Below are 26249 nucleotides of genomic sequence, written 5' to 3' on the forward strand. Positions count from 1 at the left end.
TGGAGCTCGATCGATTCAGAAGCCTTTTTATGGGGTAATGAGCTCAAGCTGTTTAATACCTTTGTAATTGAAGCTGGAGTGTAAGCACCAGGGGCAATCCCCTTAGCTTAGCTGAGAATATGAATTAATGAGGAATGGATTAAGGTGACAGGTGGTCTCAATGTGCTTGCAGTGGGATGCAGCAATCAAGTTGTAAGTAAGGGAGTCTGCTCTGAATCAACACGTGTGATGTCCTGTCTTGTAGTGTTATTCTTGCTGAATACTTTGCAGAAAGGGAGGAAAAAAAAAAGAGCTGGGCTGCTAATACCAACAGCATCGAGCCAAGAGTCACCCCAAAAAAATAAAAAATCAGCTGCGTCAATGTGCGTCACCGTTATATAAACAATGGCACTACATTGATTCAGTGGTTTCCCTGACTACAGCTGGGGGAAGCATAGCAATGGGATGATGCTTTGCTTTTACTGCACTGTACAACACATACATACACAAACTCCATACTTTGAGGGCTTTCTGTGCTGGTTCACTGGAGCCGATGACAATAAGGCCGGGTCCTCCCATACTGCAGAAGCTTTTCAGGTGCAACCCTTCCAGCACAGGCACGGTCGACACAGCGTAGTCCTGCAAAACACAATCCAATTAGGTGAAGTGAAAACTGAACATTATGGATGGGACAGAACCAGGTAATAAAAAATGATTTCAATTAATGGCAGCTCTCTCTAGGGTCAAACTGTTGAGCAGGAATCACTTTGTTGTTTCGGTTTGTGGTGTCATACATTAAGAGCCCGCGTCTACATTTGCTGACATCCTGTTTCCTCACCATCATACTTCTACATAGGAGGTTTTCAACTGAGGTTACAAAAAGAGACAAACCTTTTATACTGTACAGCAATGTAATAACCCTATACATAAACTGTGGTAATATTGCCCCACATATATCTACAAATACAAAATATTTGAAAGCAAATGTGTACGTAATTAATCCAAATAAGATAATCTTTATAAAAAGAAAGGATTGGATTGTACAGGTGTGACAACTTAGCAAAAGTCTTCCTTTGTCAGTAACAATGCGTCGCAATCCTTTAAAACCACAACAAAGCGCTGTAGCTCCAGTCAGTGTAAGTAAAATTATGTAATATATTTTTTTTTTTTTATCATGATAGATTCTAAGAGTACTGTGGTGGTGTGTGCAGGATCGTTAAACTGGGTCTAAAGTGTCTTTTAAAATGAAGTAGTGAGCAGCTCAGGGGCAGAAACAGCAGGAGTGTCTAGGAGATGATGTTACTGAGCCCAGGGCTCATGGGGTTATTACAGAGCAACTTGTAGGAGCCTGATTGGAGAGGATTTTTCTGGCTGCAAGATGTTGCATACCACATCTTGAGGTGTAACAAAACAACAGAGAATGTAAAAATGCCATAGGTGTCTTTAAAATATAACTAAAGGCTTTTAAACTTTGTTTCCCATCAAGTATCTCTATAATATTAACCCTTGTGTGTTGTTCGGGTCTGTGGGACCCGTTTTCAATGTTTGCTAAAAGAAAAATTATGCTATTTATTATTTCTTCTAACCCAAACTTATTGGCCTTGGCTCATTTTCTGTGAAGAACATAAAAAATAACTTATTTTCAATGACTGCACACGGTACACCCCCTACACATAAGTATTACATATGAGGTGTTCGGGTCTACTGGACCCAAGGGTATTTAAATGTAGGTGCTATGAAACTATGTTGTCTTTCAACATTGTTACATTTCAAGGACTTTCACCTGTTCTGATTAAGTTCTAAGAAATAAGCATCAATAATGATCAAAAATCTTGTTTCTATTTTTTTTTTTTTACCTTTTTTATAATTGAATTTCCTTATTTTCTATTATTTTCTTATAAATGTGATCTCACAGGGGTAAATGGCAAATATTAACCATAAATGATGTATATATCATTGGTAATTGAGCTAAAGTAAACATCTATTAAGTATTTTTACATGAATTCTTATGGCTGTATTGACTTAAAAGCCTAATAATGTGGTGGGTCCACCAGACCTGGGAACATTGGCTGTGTAACAAAAATATGAACACCACACAAGGGTTAAATATTCACGACTAAACAAGCAACAATCAAAGTTATATTATTAAGGTATTATCTATCAACAATATATATATATATATATATATATATATATATATATATATATATATATACATACACATACACACACACACACACACACACACACACACACGAACAGTAGCCTAGCAAAATCGGCACAAAAAACAGCACTAGCTCATCACATTTAGTTGCACTGCCCGCTTCCAATCAGTGAGAAAATCAAGGACAAAATCACATAGAAATACATCATATGAAATGACCAAAGCTGTTCAAACCATGGCAGCAAATTTAGAATTAATGTAGGATCCCATCGCTCATAGAACGAGGCCCATTAAGAAAATGTGTTTTCAGGGTCTTTACATCTGTAAAGTTTTCAGACTGAGAATAAAAGCAGCATTGAGCCTGCAATTACATCCATATTGATTTATATGTTCGATATTAGTGCAGCCTAGGATCATTTTTACAGTACTGTATAGGGACCTATAGTATTTTATTTATTTAAGCCTTCAAACAGCTGATTTTGGGCCAACCCCTTCATTAAAATGCCAGTTGAAAGCCTCCATGTTTTAAGAATTAAAGCTTTGGGTTCATATTTGAAGAATTATAGCAGAGCATACGCTGCTGAAATAACACCATTTTACCACTGACTTTGTTTTGATTTTGTTTCACTGATTTACTAGACTGCAAGAATTCCCCTACTTTTAAGTTGACTGATGAGCATTTGATACATGATACAGATTGTGACAGACGTACTGTAAGCCTTTCAAGAATTGTAAATGCCAGAGCTGAGTCCTACAGAGATTTTGCAAACCTTGAAGTGATATTGAGCTCTAATTTGAATTATGATAGGATATGAGACTTCAAGCTTATTTGCCAAGAACTTTCCTTCCTGACTCTATGTGAATGTATTTATATGAGCATATAAATTTAGGTTTGCGCCTAAGAACTGACATCAGAGTGTTTTCTTAATCACACAATGTGTTTTGAATTGGTTTGTATAGCTCTTAGCTTCATAAAACGCCATGAAGTATTGTGTACATTCTCCATAGTTTGACTTTTTTGTGACATTTTCCATTCAAGTATATGTAAACGCTTTTCAGGTACTGCATCATTAGCTCAATTAAAGCACTATGATTCACTGAAATTGTTATTGTGGCTGAATGTTTTCCTGACCTTTTTCCTTGGCACTTGTTTAGAAAATACAAAAGGGCAACTGGGAATTATGTAATCTGAACTTCCAACTCCTTATCCATGAACAGGAAGTTTTCTTGCAGTGCAAAATTAGAAATATGAGTCAGACTTTTCTCCCTGTCAAGATAAATCCTCATGGGAATTAAGGGAGAGACAGAGTGGCTTTTCATCTGCACCAACAGGCTGACTTACTGCTATGTTGTGAAAAGACCCTATTCACCACCCCAGAAGTTCATGTTCGTGTCATCTTGGTACCAGTTAGGGGTCAACACCTCTAGCTGTAGACGAAAAGAAGTGGCTTGGCCTCTATATCACTTCTTCCCGAACAAACTCATTCAATCAACAGCTCCATCTGCTCTGACCTCTGAAAGGACCATAAAGAAAAGAGCTCTGACATCTGTACGTAGTTGTTGAGTGCTAAACAAACCTGGCAACCAAGTGATTCTTAATTTGATAATGAAAGGAAAAAACAACAGCGATAGGAGGAATCAATCTGATAAAAAACGGAAAGAACAACAATGGACGCTCAAGTGATTTTTCCTAGTGTCATTTGCCAGAGACGCATCATTAAGTCCTGTCTTATCAAAGATAACAGAAAACACTGAGGAATCCATCATAAGGAATTCAAATCAGATACAGATGGGAAGAAGGAAGCACAGCAATAAGGCCATTCAGGTTACCGTAATGTGTTGAACTCTTAGCATCATGACCCACCTCTGAACTTGTGAGCCAGCCGGCTTTTCTCTTTTGTTCCAGTCTCTTAGAGCAAATCCAAAAGTGATATGCATACAGTCTGCAGTATGAATCGTCTTCACATTACAATAACAGTAAACAGGACAGATAGAATCAGTCTGTGTTTGTGACCCACACTGTGACCCTGTTTGCAGGCTGCATGCCTAAATCCTTCCAGTTAGCCTGTATCTGTTGTTTCACTGATGTTTTGGGATATTTTGTTGAGTATTTCCTATCGATGTGTGTTCCATGTGTGAGTGGTGATTGTTGAGCTTGTGGCTATCAAGGTCATGCCACAGCGCATGGGAATTAGTCAGTAAGTAGTTGAAAAGGAAAATATGATGAAATACAAAATCACTGACATCAGCAAGGCTTGAAAAGACACACAGACCAGGCTTATACACTTACCGTTGCCTTTTACTTAAAGGATAAAGCTGGCGATAAATATTGTGCTTACCGTCAACAAATACAATGAAAAGACCAAAACCAACAAGACGTCTCCAAATACTCTCTGACTTTCCGGTCTTGTCTGAGGCACTCAGTGCCAAGCACCTACTGAAGACATAAATACTTAAATGGGCCAAATGTATATACTTTCATCTTAAAAAATTGTAAATTTCCTAAAATAATTGACATGGTAGTCTTTAGTAAACGTTACTCAAGTAATGCACTAATTTCATTTTATGTTAGCAGGACAGTGTACAAGTTCAACAATGAAGGACCCCAGGTTAACACTGTGGGTCACGGATTTGTTTAAATAGTTTTTGAACAATAATGGAAGTCTATTAATAAGCTTTATCCGGCTCTGGCAACACAGGCAATACTTAAATAGTTGGTGGGTCAATTAGTCGTCGATTTTGGTCTTTTCATGGGATATGTTGACAAAAAGAAAAACGTAGAATATCATCTATCATATTGAAGAGGAGTAAATTAATGATGATGTAACATTTGTACAATTTAAAGGGAGAAAAAGACTCACTCTCAAGACTTTGCATCCAGTGATCAAATCAACAACAAAATAGCTAACAGTTCATTCATTTACTTACAATGTAAAGCATGAAAGACTGAACTTTGACATGGAAGTATTGATTGATGATGATAAAGTCTACAATAGTTAATGAGGCAAGTGTTTGCCCTCCCAAATCCCCTTTTAGATCAGGGTCAACAACTGCTTGCTTCATCACTGTAAACAGGGGTGGCAGAGTTTTGCATTAATAGCGGATTAAAAATGCCTCAAAGCCAGCTGAGGCCTGGATCTGGGTGGGCCTTATCGACTAATGAGACTCTTTACAGCTGCATCCATCAATAACCTCCGCTTCAGTAGTGATACATAACAAAGTAGAAATACTTTTTAAAATTGTACTCTGTACAAGTATGTATCCTTTTGGTTACTTTTATGCCAGTAGGTTCACCATTGTTATTTTAACTTCCAAGATTGTTGTTTCTTGCTAAATGTACAGAGTTACTGTATATACAAATAGATTGTTTTGAATGTGTGCATGGGGTGGCGGAAGGAAGAGACTGATAAATGGAATTAGAAAGAAGAGGAGGTAGAACAGGATGAAAAAAGCAAGATGAATGGAGTGATTATGCTGTTATCTTCCTATGATTGATAACATGTTTATATCTTTTTTGTTTGCGATGTCCGATTGCGGAGACTTCAGAAGGCAGTGTGGTGGTTGTATGTTAACAAAAAGATAGATCTGTTAAGATATTCACTCACTCGTAAAGTGCCAAAGACAATGGATTCAATACATATTTTCATATAGATTAACAGTTTTGGGTTTTACAGCCTACAACTAACATCGGTCTTAACAGTGTTGTTTCCAGCTGCAGCAAGCAGATATTTTGTGAAAAAAAGCTTTAAAAAACCACTGTACGCTGCCTGTCTAGCAACAAACGGCAGACAGACAACAGACAAACGGCAGACCGAGAGTCAGATATTTCCCTCAGGATTGGGTGGAAACCAAAATAGAGCTAAAATCAGTTTAAATATTGGACTTACATCTGTCAGTTGGCCCGAAGCAAGACTCCAAATAAATGACGATATTATGTTTCTGCTGGATGTGCAAATATGCAACTGTTGGCTAGCATGTTTGCCATGTCAACATTATAAGGTATATGTCAATATTATAATATATGTTTAAAGTTTGTTGCGCAGCCCCAAAGTGGCTATACCCATCAATTAATTCAGGTTAAAGTACATTGTATGTACTGTGCACGTATATTATGTAATGGGTCGCTTAGACACTCACTTCAGTCAGTTTCAAGCAAGGTAACTCTACGTTTATTTATGCTTTCGGTCTATATAATGGACAGAAAGCATGGGGTGGAGGGAGGCAGAGATGGATGGAGGGAGACATGGAATTAGAGAGAACAGGATTAAAAAAAAAACAAGATGAATGGAGTGATGATGCTGTTATATTCCTGGCTTGAAGCCTTTATAATTGCTTTCTTGTTTGCGATGTCTGATTGCTCACAGCAGGCTTGTGCATTTAAGAGACTTCAGAAGGCAGGGAAAAGATATTGCTGTTAAGATATTCACTCACTCTTAACAGTGTTGTTTCCAGCTGCAGCAAGCAGATGTATTGTATTGTATTGTATGTACATATTTTTGCATGTATATTATGTAACGGGTCGCTTAAACACTAACTTTAGTCAGTTTCGAGCAAGGTAACTTTACATCTATGTGCACCATTTAAACTCACCTTAAAAGCATCTGCTAGGATCTCTGCTCCTCTCTGATTTGTCCGTTTGGAAAGGCCCACGAAGAACTCTCGACCTGAAGAAAGAACAAGACGCCACTGAAGTTGTGTAAGCGAATATCAATTCAATTAAACTCAATTCAATTCAATCCGAACCACAGCTCGCCACATATCAACAGATACATACACAATAGATAGTAACTAAAAACTATCAAAGGCTATAAGCTATAAAAAAAAAAAAAAAAAAAAAAAACTATATATAGACTGCATATAGGACTTAGAGTAACAATTAGCATAATACTGTATCTGCAGTATGAACAGACATACAACATCTATACCGTTCTAAAATCTGTTAAATCTACAGTCATAAAGTCTAAAAATCTTGAACACCAGCAATACAGCGAGTCTGTGGATCTACTGTAGGTAAACACTGCAGTCACCACAGTGCACAGTTTATGCATGCCTGTGAGAAAGGCCAACTGTGGTCAGAATGGTGGGGCACAAGCAGACAGAGCCCTGAATGCCTGGCGAGGCTGCAGCAGCACACTGAGCGCCGGGATGGGCTCCTAACCTAGCTGCTGAGGCTTTACAAAATGAGCCGTTAGCCGGGGTCTTGCCAACAGGAAATGTTTCTAGCTCTGCCATGTGAAACCGATTTCAGCTGGAAGGAACGAACGCATAGAGCCAGTGTCTAGAAACCCAATTAAGTGTACTATGCTTTTTTTCCCCGTGGCCTGCGCAGTGTATATGACACATTTTAACTCACCACACAACTGTGTCCACAATTTTCTGCCCTCACCAAATTTTATTAACTGATGCCAGAGGAATAAAAGTCCCATGGTGAGAGCGTGGAGTCCTGCTGCTTCGATTTGACCATACAGTATGGTACACAGTGTTTTTGCTAGAGAACATTTTTTGAGGGAAGTTCTGCTCAGTGTGCTGAGGCACCAGGTCATCGAGGTTGTACAGAGGAATGTTTGTGTGGAGGATCCCGAAACACAGACACAAGCTTACAGACACACAACCCTCTGCTCACTTAGTAAACTGAGTGTGAGCTGAGACTACTCACACTCTGCTATCTCACTGCTCTCTAATGTTTTCTGTTTACAATTGCATCCTCTTATTTGTACTTAAAATCAACAAGCACATGCATAGTTCTTGGAGGTAATGGATTACAGTAAAACCCAAGTTCACCTGTGGTTAGTCAGTTGGCAGATGTCTCCCTGACCCGTTGCCATGTTTTGAATCCAGAGTGACATTTGTAAAGTGTATCAAGTTAGTATGTATGGATGAGACAGAGGCAAACACAACACAAAGCATCCTGTTGGTTGATTTCATCAGACTCCTGCAAGCCAATCAGAATGATGTACATTATGTTGCTGCTTTACAATAATTTCTGCAATGGTCTTAGAATTTCTGCGTTTGTTTATGGCCTTTCGTGGAAACATTAAGTAGAACGCACGTCATTACTGACCTCAATCATTGAAGCAAATGGAAAAAAAATTAAAGATTTCTTACTTATTTGTGTGCTGATTGATTTAAATGCATGTCATGCAGGAAATCAAACTAAAAGCATCCAAGCTTATAATGGAAATATTTCATTTCTGTTTACAGTGTGGGAAGCAATGTGCGTTTGCCATGATAATGTAAACTGGCATTTGAGAAGACATGGAGAAAAGCCCTGGCCCCATGGCCTTTCACTAGTTCCACTTACATGACACACTTTACAGTTTACAAACTAAGAAAATCAGGCAACATCACCAGTATGTTGTTTAATCCATACACATTTTAAATAGTAAATGAGGATTTTTGTTTTTCATTCTTTTGATCCTGATTTTGATACGTTAAATGAGCTATAAAAGCTTTGATTTTGTGCGTTTTTGATTGTGTAAGCATACTCATGGTAGCTTTTACTGTCAAAAAGAAGTTGTACAATACTTTGGTCTATGTTAAATTATGTTGACCAATTTTTTAATGATTTTACAAAATGTTAGGTGTGCATGTATCCACCTTTGCACCCAGTACAAACCGACACAGACAACATAGTGCCACCTCTCAAGGCATACAGTATATAAAAGCCAACAGTACCCTGTCTCACCTTCACAGTTTCATTTATATATTATATTCATCACCCCTTTAGGGAGAGTGACAGCTATTTTTTTTTCTAAAATCTTCTAATGTGGATGGCTTCAGGCTGCTGTTTGATGATGCAGAAGTTTAAGGTGTTCAAAATTCAGTGATTGAGGAGACAGTTTACCTGTAAAAAGCACATCTCCTCCATCCAGTGTGGCGTTCTCGTCAGTCATTTCCACAATGTTCAGATTCAAATCCTTCAGAGCTCCTTTCATTGCTTCCGTCTGGAACAACCACAAGGACACAAACAAGAAATACACGTAAAACATCTGCTGATATTAAACACAAGACTGAACTCTGATGACGTACAGTAAGCTACACCACCAAATGGCCCAAACCATCAGCATTTCCTGTCTTCAAGAATATTATGATTTGGTCCAGTTCTAATCAGACATCTGTAAACAAGAGGATGAAAATCAGTTTGAGGATTGTCACTGGATATCTGGAAGGCACAGTGTTTAGCAGTACCCAAATTCCTGAGATTGAGCGCAATGAAACCAAACCTTTTTCCCTCCAACAGGTTGCGATGACATAATTTTAATGAGCCATGAAATGATGTCATTTTGGAGGACGTACGTTCAAACTTTTACAAGGCAGTGGCTGCGGAAAATAGGTACGATGAAGGACCAACACAAACTCTAAAAAAGCCTCTTCCTGTCCTCATGTTCTGGGTCATTTGTCTTTCATATATTTATAGGAAGGAAGTAAAAGGATGGCTGCCATCCGGACAGCATTAACATATATTATGAAATGCATTCCGTGGATGGAAAGTGAGGGGGCAAACCACATTTCACCTGCATGTCCTCTCTGCTGAACTCAAAACCTAAAGAAAGAGCAGGACTTTTTTTGGCTGAACTTCGGCTGGTCTGCTTTCCTGTCTGACCGCCCAGTGTGCTTTTACTGTCCTGTTTTTGGGGCTCCTGCGGGAGAAGTTTCCAAGGCCAGTCATGTTAGAGCATCAGTGTTTCCACAAGCCCTATCTCACTATGACCTCAGCCTGCTCACTGTGCTTTTTGGCAAACACAATGCTTCTGTTTCTCCTCATTTTGTGGAAGGCCGAACCATGAGGTCATCCAGGTAGACTGCCATGCACTTCCCAGATAAGACAATTAAGGCCTGCATGCACTCACATGAATACACAACTGTCATTTCCTTATGTAAAAAATACATACATAATGGCATTATACGCTTGGTTGCCAGTTCAATAGGCACACCTAGCTGCAGTCTATTACAAATCCTAACTTCGACTGTGTGGTCATTTTGGGGTTTGTGGAGCTGTTGAATTGTATTGTTATGCGGACAGGTGTTTCTATCAATTTTTTCCCACCCCATATACACTCACCTAAAGGATTATTAGGAACACCTGTAAGATTTCTCGTTAATGAAATTATCTAATCAACCAATCACACGGCAGCTGCTTCAATACATTTAGGGGTGTGGTCCAGGTCTAGACAATTTCCTGAACTCCAAACTGAATATCAGAATGGGAAAGAAAGGTAATCTAAGAAACTTTGAGCGTGGCAAGGTTGTTGGTGCCAGATGGGCTGGTCTGAGTATTTCACAATCTGCTCAGTTACTGGGATTTTCACGCACAACCATTTCTAGAGTTTACAAAGAATGGTCTGAAAAAGGAAAAACATCCAGTATGCGGCAGTCCCGGGGGGCAAAAATGCCTTGTTGATGCTAGAGGTCAGAGGAGAATGGGCCGACTGATTCCAGCTGATAGAAGATCAACTTTGACTCAAATAACCACTCGCTACAGCCGAGGTATGCAGCAAAGCATTTGTGAAGCCACAACACGCACAACCTTGAGGCTACACCAGCAGAAGAGCCCACCGGGTACCACTCATCTCCACTAAAAATAGGAAAATGAGGCTACAATTTGCACGAGCTACCGAAAATTGGACAGTTGAAGACTGGAAAAATGTTGCCTGGTCTGATGAGTCTTGATTTCTGTTGAGACATTCAGATGGTAGAGTCAGAATTTGGCGTAAACAGAATGAGAACATGGATCTGTCATGCCTTGTTACCACTGGGCAGGCTGGTGGTGGTGGTGTAATGGTATGGGGGATGTTTTCTTGGCACACTTTAGGCCCCATAGTACCAACTGGGCATTGTTTAAATGCCACAGCCTACCTGAGCATTGTTTCTGACCATGTCCATCCCTTTATGACCACCATGTACCCATCCTCTGATGGCTACTTTCAGCAGGATAATGCCCCATGTCACAAATCATTTCAAATTGGTTTCTTGAACAGGACAATGAGTTCACTGTACTAAAATGGCCCCCACAGTCACCAGATCTCAACCCAATAGAACATCTTTGGGATGTGGTGGAACGGGAGCTTTGTGTCCTGGATGTGCATCTCACAAATCTCCATCAACTGTAAGATGCTATCCTCTCAATATGGGCCAACATCTCTAAAGAATGCTTCCAGCACCTTGTTGAATCAATGCCACGAAGAATTAAGGCAGTTCTGAAGGCAAAAGGGGGTCAAACATGGTATTAGTAGGGTGTTCCTAATAAAACTTTAGGTGAGTGTATATCAATGAGGGTAGGCTAAATAACACCTATCTGCATAATGTAATACAGTTCAACAGTACCACAAACTACATCCTACAAAAAAAAAAAAAAAAAAAAAAAACATTCAGTTGATTCAACACCTCTCTACATCTTTTAAAAAAACATTATAACCTTCATTAAGGATTTCAATGCAGGTCTGTTGTATTAGACTGCATTAGTTTTAGCTTAATGTACCTAATAAACTAGCAACTGAGTGTTTATTCAATAATGACATGTATTAGTTTTTACAGCGGTTTGTTTTCATGACTACTTCTTTAAATTATTTTATGACTCATGGCTCACAACCACAATGGCACTTCTAATCTATTCACTTTTCAGAAAACAGACCCTGGAATCCACAGACTCATCAAACCTTTCCCCTCCATGTTTCATCTTCACTGCAGGAATTCTGCTCATCTTTCTACTTCAGTTAACAAGGAAGAAAACATTGTCCTCCCAAGTAACTGGGTACACAAATTAATAAGTGCTCTCTTAAAAGCTTTGACATCATCAGTGTGCAGCTTATGGATTAGTATGAGTCATTCATGCAAATCATTGACAAACCAAGGCACCGCTAAGGTAGGTATGTTGGGTGCCAAATAAAAAGGTTGAGTCAGATTCCGAGGAACTACAAAATCCAGATGACTTACTGAGAACTTGCGCTATGTCGTATTTTCTATGGATCTTAGCTGTACCCAGTCATGTTGCTCAATAACTGGTTCATCCGATTCACTGATTTATTCTGAGGAAACCTCAGTCAGTTCAAACTTTTAATGTACAGTATTAACAACAATCTTGTCTGTATGTTTGTGCCAACCAGAGGCCAGATTTGCACAATTAAGCTGGAGAGCAGGGACCTACTATTTGATATCCTGTCCAGATCATATTGAGTATAATCAAAACACATTTACCACACACATTATACACACTGTTCCGTGTCTTCACCATCATTATCAGCGACTGTTTTTTTCCTTTCTTCTTCTGCCTGTAGCACACTGGAGCCTCCACTATCACAGTGGTCGTCTGCCCAGGAATCTTCAGGACTGTAAGAAGCAGCTCTTTACCTCAGCTCTCTGGCATTTCCTCTGACATCACTGGAGGTGATGTGACCCAAAGGGTGGTTAGGACCCCTCCTCCCAATGTGAAATGTAATGGCCACTATACACAGACAACAGTGTGATATCTGCTCTGTCTGCGTGTGTGGTAGAGAACATCAATTAGGATGTGTTTCCACACTGACCCAAGTAAAATGATAGCTTTTGAGTTTGGATGAGAGATTTTGTATACACAGAAAAAAAGATGTTGACAAAGCACAAATACTTTGGTTGAAAAAGAACAAGAAATAAAAATAATAATGCATTAGAACCATTCACAGTTACAACATTTTAGTGAGGTTCCTCCCCACTAAAAAGGTTAGTGCACACTGAGGAGAAGATTGAGTGTAGTGATGTAATGGGCTTGTGTATACAGTTTGTGAATGGTCAGGCATACACTAACTACACAACCATAAATTACAGACTCACTTACTATAATTAAACAAAAGGTTGTTGCCCAAATCCTGCAAGATAAACTAGAAACACTAACATGCTCACAAAGCAGACCTTGTGTAATATCAATGTCTATTCCAACATCAGTTTCCAATGACTTAAACTTGCATTTTACATCAGAATCGTATATGGGTTCGGCTTGATTGTTATTTAAGTAGGGCCACCTGCGGCTGAGAGTGTCTTGCGCTATACGACCAAGCGTGAGCCAGATCTGACCCATATATTGCTTCTAGATTTGGTTGTAGTTTTGTGTGTGCACTCCAGACCAGCTTTGCAAAGTCAAAAATTTAACAGGTAAGCATGGGCTGTTGCGATTTAAGGCACATTTGGGTCAAATTCTGTCATTTCCTGGGTGGTAGCATCAAGAGAAATCAGCAAAAATAGAGCGAATATGTCCATTTTGCCTTTAAAACATCCTAAATTCCAAAGCATGCATCTCACATTGTGCCCTGTTGGCTTGAGATCCTGTGCAGGACTTATTGGAGCTAATCTGGTTGGTGCTGAAAGTATTCAAAGACTACAATGGCCATAAATAGATGCACCTGCTCAGCTACAAGGTTCCTATTGCCTGTGCTGTTTAAGCAATTCTCAGCTGGCCCCAACAGGCCTGACGTAAGCCAAGAAAACTCTCCTGACACCATCCACACTCCTGACCTGCCTTCTTCATGTAGTTTAAGGCACATTTTGACGCTGCCAGCAGCATGTTGTAGCAGAAACACAGATTCATTGAAGCAGATAACCTATATACTTTTGCATAGTTGGGTAGTAGGGTTCAATGAGTTGTTTTTTTGACATGACCCCCTACAATCATTTATATCTCAAGTTGTGGGGGGAAGTCAGTTACCATCAACAGCAAAGTGGAAGCATTTAAAGGAATAGTTCAACATTTTGGTAAAATACGCTTTCTTGTCGATAATTACAGGAGATGATTAATACCAGTTTCAGTCATGGGAGTGGCATCGATATTCTCACCCACTCCAGGCGAGAAAGTGAATAAGAATAGTTCCCAAAGTGACAAACAATACCTTCAACAGGTGCAGACATTTCAAGTTTCTTTTTTGTCAGAATACACCATCTTTAGTAGCTCTGTCTTTCCTCGCTGGTCCTTTTTCTCTTCTTCTCCTCCTGCACTGTATTTCTTACTTTTTTTTGTTTCTCACATTCCCTCTATTCTCTTTTATACCCTCGTGGCAGGGTCAAGAATGCTCCTCCAGTGGCTTTTCATGCTGAGTGGCCTATTATCTCTCACTGTGAGGGACATCCAATACCCCACCCGGCCTAGGTGCCAACTCTCTTTGCCAGCACCTCCTTCTCCTCTCCCTCCGACCCTCTATTCTCCTCTCTCCTCCCTCATCCCCCCGAGGAGCTTGGCCAGGCGACATGCTGTTAGCCAGCACCCTGCTTTGAATGAAAAAGGCCTTTGAAAAATTCATTAGGGGCTGAAGGGTCTGAGATTCAGTCGGTCTGCCTGCCACATTCCTGCCGTTCCAGCACAGGACAGGGGAGACGAAGCAGAGAGAACAACCTTTTATTTGGGGCTTTTTATGGACCCCTTCTCCATTCTCTCGCCCCTGGTACCCGTTGATATCACATTCTGCTAAAAAAGGACTATCAGTCTGATAGAGCAGGGTGCATTTGGAAAGGGAATAGAGTACACAACAATAGCATTCCTGAAGGTCATCCTAGCCTCCCTACACCAGGCAACCGAGTCCCACGCTCCAACATAATGGGGACACAGCATTCCTCTGAGTCTCACACGCAAAGAGGTCAATCTCTTTAAATGACACTTATCAGCTGCAATTTGTGAATTTATAAAGTGCATGACATCAATGACATATAATGCCAGATAGTTTGGTTGGTAAAGACAACAAATAGGACGTTAAGCAGCGATTTGAACACAATTGCTAAAACTAATAAGCATCTGTATACATACATGCATGTTTTATTGGGGCCTGGGTGGCACAAGAAACGAATTCCTCTGAAGGGGTGCCATGGCCTAAAAAGGTTTGGGAACCACTGGCCTAATTTCACAACCAGCAGACATGGAATAACATTAGCATTCGTCAGAAGTTGTGTTTCTGGCCACCTGGCAATTACAAGTTCAACAATTTACTCTCCTTTTAGCTCTGTTTTGGTCTCCACCAACATTTGAGAGATTCTATGTTAACCATCTAGTTGCAAACTGTGACGGCTGTTTGGTATTGAGCAGTGTACAGTGGGTTTATGAGAGCTTTTATTTTGTTGTTGAAAACAGCTGCCTGCTGCGGCTGGAAACTGGATTGATGAGAGTGAACCAAAACAGTAAAGTTGCAGGCCATAAAAACCAAAACAATGAGCTGAAAGACGTTACAAATATCCATAGAGCTGTGATGAACTGCAGAGCTCAGCGATAATTCACGTCATGACTACAGTAAGTAATTTGAGCCATTATTATAATAAAAATTACTGGAGCAGTGCGCCCAGATAGCTCAGGTGGTAGAGTGGGCGCCCATATATAGAGGTTTACTCCTCAACGCAGCGGGCCCGGGTTTGACTCCAACCTGCGGCCTTTTTCTGCATGTCATTCCCTGTCTCTCTCCCCTTTCATTTCTTCAGCTGTCCTGTCAATAAAGGCCTAAAAATGCCCCAAAAATAATCTTTACAAAAATTACTGGAGCTTTGAGGCTTCTTTAAGAATCTGAAAGGACTTAAAAACAAAAAAAAAATCTGTCCAAAGCTGCAGTCTATTGATTCAAAGAGCTGTGTGTAAAAACAAAGACAAACAGTGACTTGCTTGTATTGACATACAGTATGGGCACAAGTTTGAACGGTGAGTCCTGTGCGTCATAGCTGAGGGTTTGGCTGGACACCCAGGACAGAGATGATGATCGGAACAGATCGAGGCCTAATGCAGAGGAAAGTTCAAAGACCAGTGGAATACAGAACGGGAATGATGGCTGCATTTCAGGCCAATCGACCAAGTGGATTTTTAAATAAATGCACACACTTCATTAGCTATGCAGCAACAAGGTCGATAAGGCTATCTTAGCCTTTCAGGTATCAAGTCTCTGACGTCATGGAGGAATCAGAGAAATTGTTTCCTTTGTGTGCTAAGAGAAGTAAGTACGATTAAATGGCTCAATTATAGATTTGTCAAAAGTTTGCCAGGGGCAGCTGTTTCACTCAGTGCTTCTTTAGAAAAGAGCGCCTGAAGGCTTGAATAAATGGCAGCCATGAGGGAGAAAATCTACAGAATGTAATTGGGTTCTTACAGGGCTATTGTTACATCCATACACCTCTTACACTCCATTGCATAGCCCTACGTGCACACACTAAACACAGAGGATGCACACAGAACAAATCTGAAAATGTGAAGTCCTCTTATCGGAAATCAGTATTTTATGATTTCTTTCCCGTCAGGAAGGAAGAAACCAGTAAGAACAGTAATCACAAGGTACACAGGGCACTCATACATGAGTCACACAGGTGGGCGCATAAATGGAAAAAAAGGGCCCAGTCTGATGCCGTCATGGTGGTCAAATGTTAAATTCCTAAGGAAACTAACTGCGAGGGTTTGCACTGTCACAGCAAAGTATGAAATGACAACAAGTCATTTAGTGGCAGCCAAGAGAAAACAAACCCTCCATTGCCTGTCCTTGTGTTATCCAAACAAATCCTTGGTGTATGTTGGAACATACCTGTGGTTAACCAAGCCATGACATCTTCGCCCCCCCCCCTCCCATCAGCTGTAGGATTACATAAATGTTGAGAAGTAGGTCAATGTGAAGGCGTGCAGTTAATAGTAGCTGATCTGAAGACCCTCGCAACACATGGACCACAACGATATGGCAGGCTGCCTCGATAAAAAGGGCAGTTTCAGCCAAACTGGCTGCAGTGTCAGACTGCTTTTACTTGGGGCTCCCAGGATATCAGGGCACCAAGGAGGAAAATGCCACACTATAGTCCTAGTTGGACACATTTAAGGCATCTGAATGGTAAGAGATAGCAGCGAGGCCTGGACTACACAAAGACTGAGGAACAAAGTGCAGGGTATTATGCCTCTGATTGTTAAATGGGGTACCTTCAGCAACTTACAAAGCTGAAGATACCCCATTTAACACACACACTAGTGTGTGTGTGTGTGTGTGTGTGTGTGTGTGTGTGTGTGTGTGTGTGTGTGTGTGCGTGCGTGCGTGCATGAGAGGTAATTGCACTTCAGAGTGCTGAGAAAGGCTGCTGTACCCTTCGTGTAATCACACATAAAAGTGTGGATGACTGGCTGTGTAGTCATGTAACAGAAATAAAGACTTCTCCGTAAGCCACTAGGGAGGTTTATTGGCTACTTTTATTATTTTTTGATGGAAAACCAAAATTGAAAGAGAATACCACGCTTACATCTCATCATTGTCTCAATTTAGGGTCCCGGGGCGATGATACAAAATGCTCTCTACCAAGAAACACAAGTAGTATTTCCTCATTTTTGTGGGAGGATTTAAGGTTTGTTATATAAAAGAAAAGGATCTAAATGAATTTCAAAGCTGAGATGATCACAAAACTGTTTATACATCCTTGCAGATTTGATGTGTGTTACTGGTAAGCCGTGTAACTACAGAGGTTCTTAGAAATAATGACAGATTAAGGAGTACCTCTTTGAATGTGGCTTGTTGAATCACTCTTAGATAACACTCTTAACCTCTGACCATCTGTTATCAGGAAAAAGGAACCCTGCACATTTCTAAGCAGTACAGCAAATACATCAGGACTTAGAAGTAATGTCAAATATGCAGTAATATGTATTTAAAAAGGAGGAGAATACAAAAAGGAAATATTGAGAAATTTCACCAATAAAGGAGGAGTGACTTCAGTAACGTTGTGTACTCTAACACCTTGCTGGTCACAGTGCACGCTCACATAGAGACACACAAGCAGAGCAGAGTACTGCAAAAATAAACAGAAATACGAGTCTGTCCCAGAGCAAATAAAGTGCTCCCTCCAATCAGCAGGGCTGTAAAGAATGTGTCTGCTGCCTACCTCTCACTGTGATGGCTCCACAAATACAGGAGAGCTGCAGGCTAGGAACAGTTGGAAAGCAAAAGGATGGGGGCTGTTGGTTAGGAATGAACGTGAGCCTCCACCATGGGGAAAAACAGAGGGGGCTTCAGTTAATACATCTCCACTTGGCACAGACTGCTCCATGTTTATTGGGTTTGACCCCCATAGACTGGACCTCTATACCCAAACAAGAGGGAAAAGCCAATAAACTCACCTACCTCATGGAGAATTACAGTTCACCCTTCCCTGGCTGCATTGGTCTGATAAATAAAAAAAAAAAATCGTACAACACAATGTTAAAATGTAGCTACCACAAAAGGGAAGATTTACTCCACATTAGATCCACAACCAAGAATTCATGCTGAATTGCTGTTTTTTTAGGAAAGAATTTTTGGCAAACTCCTCAAGCACTGCTGCAATGCAGGCTGGTTGGACGTCAGCAATGGTTGTTTGTACTCTAGACGAACAGCTTGCATCGCCCTCCAGGTCACTCTGCTCTATACCACCGACAAGCAACGCTAATAAAATGCTTTTACGACCAAGATGTCCTGTGCTGTATGACATCAATTGGAATAAAATGGAAATATTCCAAAGATTGGAGGCCTAACGTGCGCAATGTGATTGCTTGATGGTTAAAGGTCGTTCCACTCCCCTCCATTTTAAGAAGGGCTATAATGTTCCTCTGATAAATTGAGGTTTACACTTTACTATGGCCATATATTTAATGATATTATCCAAGTCAATAATCACTACTGGCCAAATCAGTAAAAAGTCATATTACAACATTATAGCAAGCCATGTTGACAACAACATATGGAGAGAAAAAAAAAACTGTATGGCCTTTCTTCTTCTCTCTTTTTTTTTTTCCTCGAGGGAAAGCTGAGTGGGAACCCTACTCGCCACCACCTTTGCCCTACCTGGGCTGACAGACACAGGACCACCCACATCTCTACTAAAGGGTGGCGAGGCTGGGAGTTCAAGGTGAGCACATTGTGTATGTCAATCACTCCATGTGTTAAGTATAAAGTATGTGTGTGAGCATAAGGCCATATAGCACTGTAGTGTTCAAAGTATTTTAAAGAACAATATCGTCGATTTCATATGTTTTAGTCCATCTGCTACAAATCTGTACACTTTACATCAAAACTAAGCCCTTTGCAACTAATGACGTGTGTTGAAATTCAGAATGTATTTGCCAATCATTCAAGCCATCTATTGGTTTCTATTCATTTCTGAATAATTTGAAAATCTAATATCGGAAACTTACTTGCGCAGTGTAATCCATCATACTAAACACAAGTCTGCCTTTGTGTTCGTTCAAATAATCAATTTAGGCCTTTTCTCCTTTAATGCAGCTAAGACTTGCAAACACAGTGGCATGGCCCTTTAAGGAGATGGGAACAAAGTGTGGGCTGCCTGAAATTTCCAAAAGCTGTTGTTGAACAATTCAATCAGACTGTACTGAATGACATTCGGAAACAGGATGAACTGATGTAGGATGGTAATATGCTTCAAGCAGACATCTGCCAGGGAGGTTTTGTGGAAGTACATATGGTTTAGGATCGACAAAAGGAACAAAAAGTTAAATGGAAAGTGGAATGCCTGACAACTGTCACCAGAAGAGGTTTCCCATAACCTGTCAGGCTTTCCGAGCGCTGTGGTTAACCAACTCTTTTTACCCTTACAGAATCAAAACTTGGCACGCGTGTCACGTGTACCATAGATGATTCAATTGAGACGATTCCAGTAGGAATCCCCATTGTGTTTGTTTTTGTTTCACGGGTTGAGGCCTCTGGAAAGCCAAAGTAAAAATACCCAGAGCTCCCACATATTTAAGCTGTTTCAACATTTGTGAGGCCCAAGGTGTGCCACAGAACGGAATGTCCAACCAAACACACTCTGCAAAGGATTTGTGGAACTACGTGGCCCAGAGCCTGACCTACCATGGCTTTTTCCATGGGAGGAGAAAAGATACGTTTGGTGCTTTGAGTGCAGTGCAAAGCTGGGAGTATAGAGCTACAAAAAGGGTCGAGAAAAGATGTGGAGAATTTGAGTCACGTTAAGATGAAGTTCTTGTTGAAGGCTTCCCCCACTCTCTTCCATCCCACACAGGGAGTCCTCTTAGTGTATAGTGCCGGGTTGCTCAGAGAAGGAGGAACCCCCGGCTAAAAGGTCAGGAAAGCCACCGAAATAAGGTGGGAGGATAAGGTGAGTCAGAGTCAGAGAATTTTGACCTCACTGGATATGAGGAGCGTGACTGACAAGGGCTCTTCCCTCAAAGATTCGTCCCACTATGTGCTCTGACTGTTTTTGTTCAGGCTGTTGACATGATAAATACGTATCTGCTACATAAAAAAAAAACATATGAATTTGGCTGGGAGCTTATACAATCAAAGTATCTGACCACCTTTTGAAGCCACACATACTGTCTAGATTGAACAATATATAATTTCATATCTGCATTCTTTTCATTGTTGAGGTGTTCCAGCGGTTGTTTCTCTTCGCTCTGTCCAGAATACTAAAAACAGCATGGAAATACGTTCTGCAGAAAGAAAACACCACCATACCACACGGTTACACCCACGATTTCCAAAGAATGCAAGGGACGTGTGCCCAAAGGGGAAAAAAGTGGAATTTGCCAGGCAAAGTACAGAATAACTGCCCATTTTGAGGGATTTCCCAAAACAGCCATGTGAAGTTTGATGTATGGGAGGGGCTGGTATGAAAAAATGAGGAAAAAGACTATGTGTTTTAATCTTGAAAGGGAAAAAGAACAAGATGGGCCAAAAGGTTTTCCATAAATGTTAATGAAGGGCTTTCCCAGAAAGATTTTTTTTTCCTCTTTTCAGCATTAAACAAGAAGTCAGGTGCTAATGTTAACCAGCAGGGCTGGATCCAGGGATCTGCCGTCTAAAGAATAATAGAGGAAAAACCATGTGGAATTAACCATACTTCAGGGATTTAGCAGTGAGAGAGTTTGACATGATGATGTGTTAGAAGAACAGAACAGGCCTCATGCACAGAGAAGCACACAAATGTGAGAAAAAGCCAAGATGACAGATACATTTTTTACTTTTAGAAATAGCATTATCTGCACACTGGTAAACATCTGTAATGTCTCCAGACAGCTAAACTGTGGCTGCACTGTAGCTGTTACTGTGAATATTTAGAAGGTTAATATGCTGGCTTATAGTTGTTTGTTGGACACTGGCTGACATATTCTGCACTGAATGGTCGCTCAGGACTGCTGGTATCTTTATTCTTCAGGGTCTTTGCTGGCTTTCTGATACAACTGTGTTTCTGATCTTCACAGTAGCCTGTCTAAAGCTAGCAAAATCAACCTTACTTGTAGTCAATAATTGTTGAGTCACTTCTGAGTCCGATTTTGTCAGAATCAATACCTTTAGAAGTTACTTTGGGAGCAATTAAGCACAACACAAATGCAGGCCCATCCATCCATCCACCCTAAACTTCCCTTTCTTGAGCCACATTAACCAGCTCCAACTGGGGGATCCAGAGGCGTTCCCAGAGGCGTTCCCAGGCCAAGGTGGAGATATAATCCCTCCACCTAGTCCTGGGTCTTCCCCGAGGCCTCCTCTGAGCTGGACGTGCCTGGAACACCTCCCTAGGGAGGCGTCCGGGGAGCATCCTTACCAGATGCCCGAACCACCTCAACTGGCTCCTTTCGACGCAAAGGAGCAGCGGCTCTACTCCGAGTTCCTCACGGATGACTGAGCTTCTCACCCTATCTCGTTGGATCTTGTTATTTTGGTCATGAACCAGCCTTTATGGCCATAGGTTATGGTAGGAACGAAAATTTACCGGTAGATCGAGAGCTTTGTCTTCTGGCTCAGCTCTCTTTTGTCACAACGGTGCGATAAAGTGAATGTAATTCTCCGACCAATCTCCCGCTCCATTGTCCCCTCACTCGCGAACAAGACCCCAAGGTACTTGAACTCCTTCACTTGGGGTAAGACTCATTCCCTACCCAGAGTAGGCACTCCATCGGTTTCCCGCTGAGAACCATGGCCTCAGATTTAGAGGTGCTGATCCTCATCCCAGCCACTTCACACTTGGCTGCGAACCGATCCAGTGAGTGCTAAAGGTCACAGGCCGATGATGCCATCAGGACCACATCATCTGCAAAAAGCAGCGATAGCATCCCCAGCCCACCGAACTGCAACCCCTCCCAACCCCGACTACGCCCCAATATCCTGTCTATGTACATCACAAACAGGATTGGTGACAAAGTGCAGCCCTGGCGGAGGCCAACCTTCACCTGAAACAAGTCTGAATTACTGCCTAGAAGTGCAGGCCCAGGGTTGTGGAAACAACATTAGCTGTCACTGGTGTTGAGAGGATGGTTCTACGACACCACGGATTACTGTTTCGTCTTGCAGGGGTGCCGATTACAATATCATTTTGTAACATTTTATGATAAGATACACAAAACTATGTTACTAAGGAGTGAACAAGAACCACATTAGAAACTGCATTTGGATTTGGTATGAATGAGATATTGAAAAAAAAAATACTGGAGAATTTGAAAATCATTTTTGTTGGATAGTTTTACATCCTAAAACTGAAAAGGGTTCATTGCATACGTAGTAAAGTAAATGCAATGGAAATAAGGAGAAGGGTGAAAACCTGTTGAAAACAGAGCAAAGCCGCCACCACCAAAAGACAAACAATAAAAAGTGTTTGGTTCATGTTGAAAGTGAAACATCGTGGAACTAATGCACCACTTCTCTGCCAATCTCTGGTTTGTTGCAGAACACTTCACACATCAGCTGGAATCAAAAAATGGAAATGAGTCCGGTACTGTTAGCCAGCGTGCCGTCACCTCTGCAGAAAGCTGCATCAGGAGCACTGCAGCTGAGTACAGGACGTACTGTTCTTAATCAGTATATTAGCACTTAACTAATATAATTGATGGTTTTTTTGCCCCCAACTGCTCCTTCCAGGCAACGCTGCGACCGCTGCCTTCAAGCCACCTAACCCTAACCTTAACCTTAACCCTAATGCATCACCAGGGCAATGTTACATACTGCCCATGTTACATAACATGGGCAGTTATGTAACTGTAGAATGTATTTCCTAACGAAGTGTCCTGACAGTAAAAAACAGCAGAGACAACAGCATTCATTACACTTTTAATGTTTCTTTCAGATACACCATTAGGACAAAACTATTTGACGGTTAAACTCTTCATCAAAAGTAGTAGCAGCTGATTCCCTTGTGTCGGTGATTAACGATGATGGTCATTTTAGCGGATTAGTTAGTTAACTGTACAGTACGTATTTACTGTCCAAACAGTTTTACAACAGTTGGTATTCTATACTCTTATTTATCGATTTTGAACAACTGAAAAGTTGCCTTAAGTGCATCATTATGCTTTTATACCAAGATGGGCTGTTGGCTGTGTATCAGTCTCCATTGGGCCAGCCTAATAACATGTAAGACTGATGTCATCATTGTAGGCTACAGCTGCGTGAAGCTGGTTAAGATTATACAATGCTGAAAGAAAATGGAAGAGATTATTCTGGTTGTGTTTAAAGGCCTTTGTGTACTTTCAAAAAGAACAAAAAGGTACACATTTTTAGAAAGCCGAGGACCTCTTTTGCAGCAGCATAACCCTAACCATAAGACATGCAGATACATTCAAGGAACACTATACTGTAACTTGATTGCAGATTGTTTTTTGATTTTTATAGTAATGTATCTGAAGACAATGTGAAACCAATGTGGCGTTGTGAAAGGGGTCGCTCGTACTGATAAACCTACAGAGGATTATCACCTGAATCTGCAACTCCTCTCGGCTTTACAGTATAGTAAGTTTCAGCTAATTGTTTAGCTGTCCGGCATGCCTTGTAGCATGCTTGCCTGTTAGCATGATAGTCAGTCTGCCAACTAGCAAAACAGTATGCCTATCATTCCTCAAATTGGCCATCCCAATCATCTAGCTAACTAGTCTGAAACCAGTCTCTGGCAGCCTCCTTCTGCTTTCCTGTCAGTGATAACAGGCTGCCAGCAGTCAGGCCCATCCAGCTATGTCTTTGAAGCTGCACATGTAACCCATGTGTGTGTCTAGGGTTAGGGTTAGCCACAGCCACTCCCTCGCTTACCTCGCACTGCTGAGGCCTGGACTCACAAGGCCACAGAGCTTGCATCTTAGCCTTGGGCCTCCATGCAAAAACATCGCCACTGCTGCAGCGAAACGAGACAGACTGTAATGGAAACGGCACACTTTCCAGACACTTGAGGGAATAGCAAGCATCTCTGCCTGAGCCCAGTCAAAAAAAAAAAACATACAGACTACCAACCCTGGTCCCCCCCACCCTGTCTGCTCGTCTGGACATCAGGACGTCTCGTCTTTCAGGAAATAACTGGGCAGGTTTCATAATGATTAGAATACATTATAGATAATAAACCCCTAAAGTCTGGGATGTTTTCAAAGATAACAAAAACAATGAAAAGCCTAATTCATCAGAAATTCAGAATCCAGTGCCTGCTTAATTTTTGGTGATGTATCGGACACTTTACTTTGGAAGAGCAGACATTCCTTAGACCCAGTGATTTGTGTTGCATACTGCTCCTTCCATGATTCAATTGATGAATAAAACTGGAAGACTAAACCTCTTAAATAATCTTAGGATAGTTTAAACAATGTGAAACATATGAATGATAATAATAATCTTTCTTGTGGGATTTGCAGCCTCACTTGTGTAACTGCCAGGTTTGGGGAGGGTGACAAGGCTATTGTTTTTTATTTTTTTATTTCCCTCAGTCTTATAAACTCCAGACTTGATATTAACTGGCATATGTATGCTATAAATAATTTTCCATCAAAGCGTTTGCATGAAGATTTGCTGCTTTTCTTTGTCTTATATGATAGCAAATTAAATATATCTGGGACTCTCGGAACTATCAAATCGATTAATACAGAAAATAATTAATAATGAAAATGTTTTCTTTTAAAAAAAATATTTGTATTAGTTGCAGCCCAACTGTATGGTTTACAACAGTGGGACTGTTTGTGCACAGAAAAACAAGGACCCATTAGCTGAAACGGAGGCTGAACTTCTGAACAATGAAATGCTCAGCTTACAAAACATGTTATTGTATAGAATTAGACCGAATTAGCCTAAATGACCTATTTCAACTTAGAAAACACACATTTGAATAATGATCGGCATGTGGCTTTGTTATAAAGTGGTTCACTTGTTGTGCAGTTTCAGACTGCCTTTGATCATAAGTAATCCAATTTAATCTACAACTGATTTGCGGGTTAAATTAGGACATTCCCGTCACTTAATTTGTGTCTGACAAATTCAAAGTTCAGTTTTGAATTCTGCTTTTGTTGTCGGGATAATGTAATCATCTGATATTTAAGACGTCACATTTGAAAGTGATCATATCGGATTCCCTTGTCTAGACATCATCAACCTATCGGCAGGTGTTGCTGTGGTAATGAAGTAGGCGTCTGCTATTGGTGGATCACAGATTAAAGAATAAGCTATAAAGTGAAGAGAGTGTCACCCCCTCCCTTCTTCATTTCACCGTTCTAGAAGTGGATCGCATTTCGACCTCCCCTCTCAATCAGCTCCCTTCCATCTGATAACATACAGTGCTGTTCAGAAGCTCTTAAAACTCGTCATTCTTAACATTCTCGGGATTCTGGATGGTGTGACCTCATTGGGTAAGCGAAGCTGGTTGGAAAATAGCCCCCAGCCGAGCCTTTGCTTCAACATGGAAACTTAAGCTAACAAAGAATGCATGACTATGTGCAAACTTGACTGTGGCTGCACTTGTGAGAGAAAACAACATGTTTTCTTATGCAAAGTGTTTTCACTCCAATGTGCAGATTATTCTGTAGGTGCAAATGCCAAATTTAAAGACAGTACGGTTTTAGACTGTCTATATGTGCACACACACACACACACACACACACACACACACACACACACACACACACACACACACACACACACACACACACACACACACACACACACACACACACACACACACAAAGACAACTGTGCCTCTGTTGATAACCTTTCCCCATGATATGAGGAAATTATATGATAATGTTTAATATTCAGTCCCTCCAGGACGATGTTGATACACACACTAATAACCAGAACAACCAATCCCAGCAGTCCACGTGCCAGACTGTACATCAGTATGCGGTGAGAGCCAGACCATGCAGGAGGACGTCGCCAAAACCGGAAAGATGAGATGA

The 26249-nt window shown here is 40.8% G+C and overlaps 1 protein-coding gene across 3 annotated transcripts in view; it reads right to left on the reverse strand.

Annotated features, from left to right (window-relative positions):
* Window positions 1–26249, reverse strand: part of ddah1 (dimethylarginine dimethylaminohydrolase 1) — a 78469-nt gene that overhangs the window by 11743 nt on the left and 40477 nt on the right. For all 3 annotated transcript variants that reach the window (XM_028588085.1, XM_028588084.1, XM_028588083.1), the window contains exons 2-4: window positions 8988–9087; window positions 6734–6807; window positions 499–618 (exon numbers count right to left, since the gene is read on the reverse strand). In XM_028588085.1, the coding sequence (XP_028443886.1) occupies window positions 499–618; window positions 6734–6807; window positions 8988–9078 (285 nt within the window). In that variant the 5' untranslated portion in view covers window positions 9079–9087. The remainder of the gene's footprint in view (window positions 1–498; window positions 619–6733; window positions 6808–8987; window positions 9088–26249) is intronic.

The sequence above is a fragment of the Perca flavescens genome, chromosome 9, assembly GCF_004354835.1.
Source record: "Perca flavescens isolate YP-PL-M2 chromosome 9, PFLA_1.0, whole genome shotgun sequence".
Taxonomy (NCBI): domain Eukaryota; kingdom Metazoa; phylum Chordata; class Actinopteri; order Perciformes; family Percidae; genus Perca; species Perca flavescens.